Source organism: Poecilia latipinna, unplaced genomic scaffold (assembly GCF_001443285.1).
Source record: "Poecilia latipinna isolate Pla-1442-1.1 unplaced genomic scaffold, P_latipinna-1.0 Scaffold595, whole genome shotgun sequence".
Taxonomy (NCBI): domain Eukaryota; kingdom Metazoa; phylum Chordata; class Actinopteri; order Cyprinodontiformes; family Poeciliidae; genus Poecilia; species Poecilia latipinna.
The window spans coordinates 168,441-178,980 of NW_015113211.1; the positions used below are offsets into that span (position 1 = coordinate 168,441).

At 36.9% G+C, this 10,540-nt stretch overlaps 1 protein-coding gene across 3 annotated transcripts in view; it reads right to left on the minus strand.

Annotated features, from left to right (window-relative positions):
* atxn7 (ataxin 7) overlaps positions 1–9,400 on the minus strand; it is a 41,110-nt gene extending 31,710 nt beyond the window's left edge. For 2 of the 3 annotated variants that reach the window (XM_015042559.1, XM_015042557.1), the window contains exons 1-3: positions 9,240–9,400; positions 6,665–6,761; positions 88–300 (exon numbers count right to left, since the gene is read on the minus strand). In XM_015042559.1, coding sequence (XP_014898045.1) covers positions 88–292 — 205 coding nt within the window. In that variant the 5' untranslated portion in view covers positions 293–300; positions 6,665–6,761; positions 9,240–9,400. Of the gene's footprint in view, positions 1–87; positions 301–4,500; positions 4,742–6,664; positions 6,762–9,239 lie in introns of those variants that run through there. The other variant, XM_015042558.1, reaches the window with a different exon arrangement.
* Between the last annotated feature and the right edge of the window lie 1,140 nt (positions 9,401–10,540).

Sequence of the window (10,540 nt, forward strand, 5' to 3'; positions counted from 1 at the left end):
AAAAAAAAAAAAAAAAAAGGACGGGACTGGCAACTGTCGCGCTTCCCTTCGCTTCATCCCGCACATTCGGGACGCCGAGGAACTCACCGTCGTGTCCGTGGAGTTTGGCGGCGTCGACCCAGCTGCTCCAAGGCTGTCCCAGCATTATTTCAGGACTAGGCAGCGATCTCCGCTCCGCAACAGTCGCCATTGCTGTGGAGCCTTCTCCCCGCTGGATCTGCTGCTGCTTCAGCTGCTGCCTGGCCGCTCGGCGCTGCTCCCCCCTGACGTCATCCTCGGCCCTTTCCGACATTCTTTCCGCTACAATGTAACAACAGAGAGAGTCAGCTATGGGCGAGCTCGGGATAGGACGGCTTTCTTACCTACTGAATATTTAAAACGGCCGGCACTTGTGTTATTTTTTCGCAGACGACTCTCTCAAATGAAAAAAAAAAATAAAAATTATTTAATTAACCAACCTGTGCGCGTTACTTCCTATGTATTGGACAGACAAAAACTGGCAGTTCAGCTGGAGGTCTCTGGGTCACAATCTAGGTAACACTAACGCTTGTGTGTCACCTGACTCGTGTGCGTTCATAAGCTCTGTTTCTTCCACTATGCAGAACCCATATTGAAACGATAGCTTTGCTATTGCATTTTGCATTAAATTAAAAAATAATATGAATATATTGAACAGTCCAGGGCCACTTTATTAGGTACATCTTGCTGGTTCTATCAGACACATGACCCAGGACAAGGTGTCAGAAACATCTGTGGTCAGCAACAACAATGAGGTAGACTGTGCTGTTGAAACAATGCTCAGTTGATACTAATGAGCCAAAGAAAATATTTCCCACACCATTACACTACCACCAGCAGCATCAAATGATGAAATACAGCAGGATAGACTCATGTGTTCGTGTTTTTGCATCAGCTTCCAACCCCACCATCTGAATGTCACAGAGGAAATCAAGACTCGCTGAACCTGGCAACCTTTTTCCAATTTGTTATTGCCAATTCTGCTGAGTCTGTGTAAATATATGCCTCAGTTTCCCGTTATTAGCTGATAAGAGTGGCAGCCCGTGTGTTTTTCTGCTATTGTAGCCCACCTGTGTAAAAGTTTGATATGTAGGTTCAGATAAAGCCATCAACATACCTGGGTGTAACACCTGATTGTTTGTACTAATGTGGAATTTCCATCATCTTAAAGCAATCTCCTCAGAAAAAGGCATATTTGTCCACACAGATGCACCTTACTGGATGTTTTCGAACCATTTTCTGTGAAGTTGAGAGATGGTTGTGTGTGAAAACCCAAGACCAGCCCACAGGTCACCAACACCAAAACCAGTGTGTATGTGCAAGCAATGTCTTTGAATAAATACTGATAACACAATGTTTGTCAGTCATTAAATATTTATGTTAGGCGAAAAGAAAATTTTTAATTTTCACTTTTTTTTTTCAAATACCCTTTAAAGGAAACATTTAAAAAAATGCAAATCTGAAAAGTGCGACATTCACATGGTGTTGCTCGTTTGCTATTGTTCTCAAACATATATTTGAAGTCTTTAAAGAAAAGCTGTCCTGAAGTTAAATTAAGATAATTATTAATTAATTTTGGGGTATCAAAGTAAAGAAGACTTAAGTTTTGTTTTGTAAAAATGTTCTGAAAATGATGTTTTTATTCAACTTTGCAATAATGTGCCACTAAAGTCCAGGGAAGGTACATTTTGTTCGTTTTGAAAAAAAAAATAAAAATCAAGCAATATGAATAATGAATAATTTCCACAACCTTTCCTTGTGGAAATAGAGTGGAAAGGGAACAGACAACACTCTGTTGGTAGAACAGTAACGTGCACTACGATACGGTATGACTGGGTACGATGGTAACTGACACCTTTTTAGAGTATTAGAACTGTACACAAAAGAAGAGATGAAATAAGAAACCAATAACAACTGGGTAAATCTTACCTCTGTTTTTAAAATGCACTATTGGATTCAGAATCTCAGTACGTATACCCTTCATGTGCACAAACTGGATATGCATGGCTTGCGTTGTGCAATCTATGTCCACAGATTGGAAAACAGTTTCTTCCTGCTAAGAACAAGGAAGTGGGCCAGTGTGTGCAGGGCCTTGGGGCAGCATGTGGGACACTGATGTTTTGCCCAAAGGTGTGGATTCTCTTAAACCGTGCCGACTGCTGAGTTGTCAAAGTAAGATGATGTAAAAAAATAATAATAAGGAAGAAAATAGCTCAATATTACTCCTTGGACTTTAAGAAAATCCCTCTGTTATACAAGCATTATTACAAAACAAGGTTAATTTTACTTTCACTTTCTAAATGATTACTCTTGATCCAACAGCAAGAGAAAAACAAGACTTTAAAAATGAATATTGTACCATGGAGAAAATAACACACTGGTAATAAATGCCTTCTATCTTTCAGCTCTTTTGTGTACACTATTCTCTTTAAGTCTTAAGGAACAGCAAGCTGTTAGTATGACAAGATAATGTGATTTCTTGGATGTATAAAATAAAAGGCATATTTGAATGTCCTCTTAATTGTCTTCACCTCCCTGTGCACTTTTAAGGTAAGAATCTACAACATAGTGGAATTAACAACCTCAAGTCAAAGATATTTTTAGTGTTAGTATCAGATAACGACTAACCGCTCATTTTCTTCAGTCTTAATTTTAGCTGTTACAACCACACCTCTGAAATATGGAGTCCTTAGCCTCAACCGTTGAAAATAATTTGCAAACTACTTCTAAATGAACTGCGTTTAGAAACCACAAGCATAATAATACAGTTTTCAAATGAAGATTTCATTTTGTAAAAGAAAAAAGGATATCAAAACCAACCTTTCCTTGTGTGAAAATATAAGTGGGACTGATATTTGTCAATGTGGAAATGGTTACAAAGTCATTTTTGCAGCTCTAAAGCGTGAGACTCCAACAAACCACAGTGAGAGTTGTTTTTCACAAATGAAATAAAAAAACAAACCTGGATCAGTAGTGAACCTTCCTGGGAGCGGCTGGCCTACAAAATTACACGTCATCCAGGACGTGTCTAAAGAACCCAGAACATCTAAAGCGCCACAGGCACCACTTGCCTCAGTTTGGTTCAAAGTTCATAACTGAACAATGAAAAGACTGGGCAAAAAATGGTACATATGGGGCCAAGACCACTGCTGAATGTGATCGATAAGACTATTGGGGAAGAAAACTGTGTTGGGAACAACCGTAATGTTTTCGAAAGGTGTGCGTCCCGTTACATCACATGTAAAACTACCACAGTATCTCAGAGAAAGAAGCTCATAGTCAGCGGTACTAAAAGTGGGAATGCACCTATATGCGCAGCACCGCGTATGGGTGCTGCGCTAGAGAGAGTGCCAAAACAAAATTATTTCTAAGTATTTTCTCTGTTTAAAAATAGAGAAAATACTATTCTCTAGTATTGTGCATGTGTAAATGGTGTGATCAATAACAGAGACACAGACCGATTAGCCGCCCCTCCGCTCCTTCACCTTCACACATTCAAGTGCGCTTTTTGATGTTTTTTTTATTTTTATTTCTTTTTAATCACATTGTCATCTGATGACAGGGAACTACACATGGAAAGAAAGAAAAGAAAGAGAAGGGAGAATGACAGGAATGTTGTAAGGATGAAAAAGAGCTTTTGCAAGTGTTTTAAAGACAGTCGGTAAGTTATGTCAGTCCATGAAAAGGAAGCTAGTATTCAGGTAAGCTACTAGTAAAATGACAGGACAATGTGGTCCTGCAACTGTGTGCTGTAGTTACAATATAGCAGATTATGCTAAGGAAAATAAAGAAACTTGTTTGTGGTTATTTTGCTGTTCTGACAATCGCCAACAGTAGCGCCTCTAATGTGCCAGCGTACGCCTCGGAAAGTATCGTTTCAGTCAAACATAGAGGTGGCATTGAGATAATTTGGGGTATTGTTGTTTAGGACCTAAACAACTTGGTGAATTCAACTCTCTACCAGAAAACCCTGGTAGAGTTTAATTCAATGAGCACAATGATCTTAAGCACACCAGCAACCTCTGAATTGCCATAAATTTAAACAAATACAAATTTAAGGCCTTATAAAAGTTTTGCCTTAAATATGATCGAGACGGTGCTGCATAATTGAAACTAAAAGGCTGAAAAGGCATTTTTAGATCCACTGACAACAACTTTAAGTGATTTTCTATAACGTGTTTTATGCCTGAAAACCCTCCAACGTTGTTAAATTGAAAACAATTCCTCAAAACAGTAAGCAAATACTAAACCCTTGATAAATCAAGTCATCATTGGAAAGTTGTGTTTTACTAAATTTATTTTTGTTTTTTTCTATTTGAACTTTCATTATCTGCATCATCTGAGCCAGTAATCCAATTCTGACATTTTTGCCATTTAAAACTAAATGGTGCAACTTGCGTGTTACTTGAAGATGTTGTGACATTTAATTGTACACCTGACACTACTAATCTACAGGCAAATCGACTGAAAGAAAAATCCGACCTTGAACCCGATTTCAGTACAGTTTTGGTAAACCATAAATCCTCACAGGGTGATGACCATGTCGTTGCTTTGCTGTTTTGATTGCTGAAATGGTGTCCGTCACAGGACCATGCTCCATTTTGTACTCGACTGAAACATGTTTTTTATATCCAACTTGGCAACCAACTATTTTAAATAATTTTCTATCATCTAATGATAGGAAATGTGATACTGTGCATTAAATATTTTATCAGCAGAAGGTCACTTAAGAGTTGTTTTGTTTCAATCTGCGTTTGAATATAATCTGCCATATTTTATAAGAGTGGATTGGTCCAGACAGGGATCATAACAAAAATAAATGGTTTTCAGACAAAACATAACAAATAAATAAATGAGATATGATGGAACATTTGACCATTTTTAAGAATATTTATTTTCCCTATGCATGATTAACTAAAATTAAAAATAAAACTGCATTCAGTACGTTTTAAATCTTGAATTCAAAGTGGTTTGTTTACAAATACAAAATGGAAGTAAAAAGGTATGTATGGCAATGCCTAGGTACGATTTAGGGGTAGGAATTGTAAAACAGGGGAAGTGACCTGAAGTCATTCACGCATGACACAAGAAAGTAGCAGTTCTTATAAACATCATCTTGCTGATTAAGACCAAACAAAATCTTAGTATTTCATTACAGCTGCAAAAAAAAAAAAAAAAAAAAAACACAATCCAAAGCTTGGTTTGGCTTGAATTGCAACTATTCTTTTGATTTTTTTTAAGCACAAATTACTTTTTCAAGCTCCATTTCAATTGTCTGAACTAAGTTCTTAACAAAGCTTAGGGGAAGATATGTAACCCAGTTGGGGCTGAAATGATACAGAGATTACTCATAACTTCATAGGTGGGGTTTACAGTTATTACTCATCAGTCGGTCTTACCCTGCTTCGGATTTACATATCTCTGTCTTACTCATCTTCTCCTGAGCTCTTAAAATGGTTCAACTTGAAGTTGTACCCCAGGAACTGTAACGTCGAGAGGCAGAATGCTAAGAACAAGAAGCTAGAAAGTAATCCCACAACCACTTCTACCAATGAACAAAACTGAAGTACGTCTCTTTATTTTACAGCAGCTATGCATCAGCTTTGTTATCAGTAATGCAACTGGCTGATATTTTTTTAAAACAACCACATAAAATGTCCCTAATCCGCTAATTACATCTCGGTAATATTGAAAAAGATTTTTTTTTTAATCAAAACTCTTGCAGTTTACCAACAAAGCATTGCAAAGTGCTTGCTGTCCTGTCCCTGCAGTAGCCTGTTAACCAACCTGAGCAAATAAAGAAAGTCAAATGAAAGTAGAAAACTGTCCTGTGGTCTAACAACTGAAAATGTGAAAGTGTTTATGGAAATTATGGACTACACTTATTCCAGGCTGAAGGTCGGCATCTTACTTTGAGATTGAACATGGATTTTGGAAAGAAAACAAAACTGGGCAGTTTACTTTTTCTCAAAGAAAGAAAATAAAGAGGGAAATCTGAAAGGTGTGGCATGTGTGTCCAAAGGTCTTCAAAAGTCGCCTAACTGGTTAATTAGCGTTCACCTGTGCATAAATTAATCTAAGTATGAATCCAGTTGTCCGGTGAAGGCCTCAGAGGTTTGCTAGAGAACATTAACAGGATCAAACAGGATCATAAAGAAAAACTAACACAGCAGACCAACAGGTCAGGGAGAAAGTCGCAGAAAGGTTTAAAGAAGAGTTAGGTTCACAACACTTTGCAGCTTTAGCAGCAAATAAAATGCAAACTATAATTTATTCAATTTTTGTTTGTGAGATAAAAATTATGTGCTACATTTTGCTGGTCTATCACATAAAAGTTTGTGGCTTCAACGTCACGTGTTCAGAGAAAGAACCACAAATGTCATGCATTGCGAAACTGTTGCCTAAACACTACTAAAAACCAAAATGAACAAAGAGCAGGAAAATTATATACAAATGATGTTCTTGTTAGTGACATTATGAAAGAACTCAACAATTTTGGAAGTCCAGTTGTATTTCACAGAAACCTGAAGTTTGTGAAGAAGACATGAAACAGGACTGCTTCAAAACTGACTTACCAAACCTCAACACGCATAACTTTTTAAGTGTGACAATTATAAAACGTGTGGAAGAACCTGTGAGGTCTTACCTTGATAGAACAAGAAACAAGGAGTTTATTTTTAATGTGATCAGCCAATCCTCATCGGCTTTAGTGTTTGCAGGCTGGCACACACCAGAGAGGATATCTGGAGAAAGACAAAACAATGCATACCGACACAGACAATTATGCAGGGTAAATTAGACTAAAGTGGGTCAAATCGTCGCTTTGCCAAGTCATGTCTTCATTTTACAAATAATAAAAAGAAGCAACTTTAGGTATAAAATGTTTCTCTAAACTAGCGTCTTGAACTCTTGTTCTTGTTGGCATCTGTTCTTTGTGATTTACAGTCTTTGCTGGAACAAATCTGATTAAAATGACTGGGCCATTAACAGGTTTCTTCACGACTTGACAACCTGCTGAGGAATAATTTCAAAATGGAGTTTGCTCTCCAATTTCATTTAATTAGCAATTGGATAAAAGCCCTTTGCTTTGGCCTTAAAGTGAAAAACATGAGCCACACTTACTTTTAGAAATTCAACAGGTTCGGCTACAGGCTTTTAGGTCTGATATTTTGACATTTAATCTTGAGAATTAATGTATTCTTCTTGTTTTATACTGCTAGAGACTATATGTAGCCACTGGTAAATTTACTTGGACCTTAGTATCTATGTTGATAAAGGTTTATCAATTAAATAAATGACGTATTAATCCCATATTTACATTTTGCACAGCTTCTTTTCCAAACATTCATGCCCTTTTAAAGCATTTCTTATAATTATTCATTTTCCTGTCAAGTCATTATCAAATACAGGTCACTAGAGTCAATAAACCTTAAAAAGACATTATTATTCCTGTGTACATTGCGTTTTACCTACAAATAGATCACCGGAGTGATCAGAGAGCCAGACGTATCATCACACCAACGCCGCCTGTTGTTGAATTTCTTACGCTGTTTAAATCTTTTAGACTATTTCATGTTGCCTGACAGGTTCTGTTTCAAGAAATGTCTGGATTCTACTGGCTTGGCAGTAATAAGGCCTGAGTGTAGCTCATAGACTTGAAGAAAAAAATATGAATGACTGTTGATTCATAATATAAAATTAAGGCAATTAGTTTTTCACAAAGGACCAATAAGGTTCAGCTGACGCTTTCCCCCTCTAATCAATGGAATCATGATTCAGAAAGTTGTTTTTAGTGTTTACTCTGGTTATACCTTTCTGAGATCAGATCAGTTAAAGCACTTAACAAAAAAAACAAAAAAAATTGCAGATTCATCTATGCATTACATGTGTATCTGCTTGTGCTATGAATTCACAAATGTTTAATAACAGAATGCCAACAAAGACATGCTGAAAAGGATGACATCTATATTTTAAGTGTTTGCTTTAAACGTATTAAAATATATGATTCTGTTCATCCTCAAAGTATCTCCGATTACATAAAAGGCCTTTGACCCACAATGCAGTTGTCAAAGACGTTTCTGCTTAGTGACCAATATGCCGAAGCTCGCAGAGAGTGATGGGAATATGATGACATTGGAAAAGAAAGAGAAGCACAAGGTGGCGTTGCTATGATCTGTTTTCTTAATATAGTGCCGTTCAACATAAACAGAATTTAAATACAAATGTACAGTGTGACAAACTTCCTCAAAGCAATGTATGTCAGGCATAGATAATAAAGAAACAACTACTCTATCAATAATGTAAAAACTAAATAGAAACAATGAAACAAGTCATTGTTTCAAATGTAAGCTGTAGTACATGATGTACATTGATGTAGAAAGAGTCAAATTTGATCTTCAGTTTCTACACTCCAAAGCGTATGTTGTTCTATGATGTACTTTAAGTATGTGTGCTGGGGGGAGGAGGGGAACAACTTTTTCTCCTAGAATATAAACGATTGTTTAAATCTGCAAACATGAGTAATTGTGGCTGTAAGTTAAAACATCTTTTTGTGGTTAATAATGGCAACATAAGATAGTTTTGAGCATATTATGATCAACATCTCACAATAAATCAGGTAAACTCACTTAAAGCAGCCTGTGGAAGGGATGGGCATTAACATTTACAATGAAATCAACTATCTCATCACAGTGAATTTATTTATTTGCATAATTTGTATGTGAATTTATTCACATATTTTCACGTCAGACTGGTATTTAAACTATACATCCACGGCGCGTCGAAAATAAACTAAACATTTATAAGGGTTACATAGAGAAATGTCTCCATTGGCAACGAGCAGGTGCAAATGGGGTAGCTAGCGGGTAGCAGCTAGAGGACACAAACAAGAGGCAGCATTTTTAGCTAACGTTGCTCCTGTACTTTTTTACTACATTTGTAACATCACAAACTATACTATCTATATGAATTCTCTTTAAACCCCAATAAAAACTAACAACCAACATCTGGCGGAGTTATATTTGTCAAAAAGGATGTATGTTTGAGTAGTCCTGTACTATAAATAAGCTCCATTCAGAGTACCACTGGGGCTGGTACTTCACAGCAGCGGTGGCTAACTGTTACATTAGCCTGAAGCCAGCCATGGCCAGCATTAGCGAGGAAGCTGCCAGAAGCCTGACAGCACAGCGGCGGTCACGGAACGACGACAGCCGAGGACTTACCGAGGCCCTGGGTACTGGAGCTCTAAATGTGTCCCCAGGTCGGTGAACAGCAACTGGATGCACGGGGTGAATGACAAAGAGGACGGTGGGAGAGAAACGAATGCAGTGTTCAGCTTCTAAGGAGGTCTTCTCCTGGTGCTTCCATGTCTGTTTACCAGATTGCATTCTGGGACAGGGACGTCACTGGTGATGTGTCAGTCGCGAGCGAGTCAAGTCACTGTGCCGGCTCTTTTTTGTGAACGATGGAAATACAAAACCTGAGTGAAGATAATATTTAGTGCATTATGTGTGTGTATTGTTGATCGTTTTTAACAGTATGATATTAGTTGTAATCCTTACAGTGCAATTTGTTTGAATTGTCAGAAGAAGTACTAATGGCTCTTACATGAGTGCTGCTCAATTCAAATTCCTTCTTCTATGCCTTGTATTTTAAAGAATTTGTGGAACAGTTTGGCCATTCATTATATTGTAGGTTTCACCTTTGTCTTAAGTTATCTTAGTAGTATTATAAGAATGTTTTATACATAGCACAGATTGAATAACTTTAATAGCATAAAAGCTGTAAATTTCTCTGTTTAACCTAGTTTAGATTTGATAAGTCTAATTATGAGACAAAGGTGATCACAGATTTCTTGGAAACTGTGAAACAATAGTTTCATTTAGTACTGAATGGGATTTTTACTATTATTTTTATTTAACCATGAAGGGCTTGTTGAGATTTAAAATTTAATTTACAAGAGAGACCAGAAATGTTGACACATATAAAATCTTCAATGTTGTTATGCCATTTTCTTTACAATTATAAAAACAAACAACATGACATGAATTGACATGACAATAAGCAGTTCAAAAATCTTGAATCTGGATTAGTTTTTTGTAACACAGACACACTGCATGCTAAGTAAAGTGTCATTTCCCAAGCAAATGCTGAAAGAATATATAATTTCTGAGTTCTGAGTTCTAAAATCTACTTGAGCTCCTCTCCGGTCAACTGCAACTCCACATGAGTTTTGCACTTTTCTCATGAAATAAAACCCATTTGATGGACTTTCAGAAGCCAGCCGTTCAAGCAGGTCACATCCTGGGATGTCACAGAGCCAGTGAATGATTCTACATCTTCCAAAATTGTTTTCCATTATGTGTCCATCCTGCCAAGGAGAGTATATCCTAGCATAAAGTGGAACCTCTGTTATTGAACATGAAGCTAATTTATAAAAAAATAATAAATGAAGTCAATGCATTTACATTAACAGTACAAAGATGAATTTATAATAACAGTTAAAACCAGACATGAACGCAGT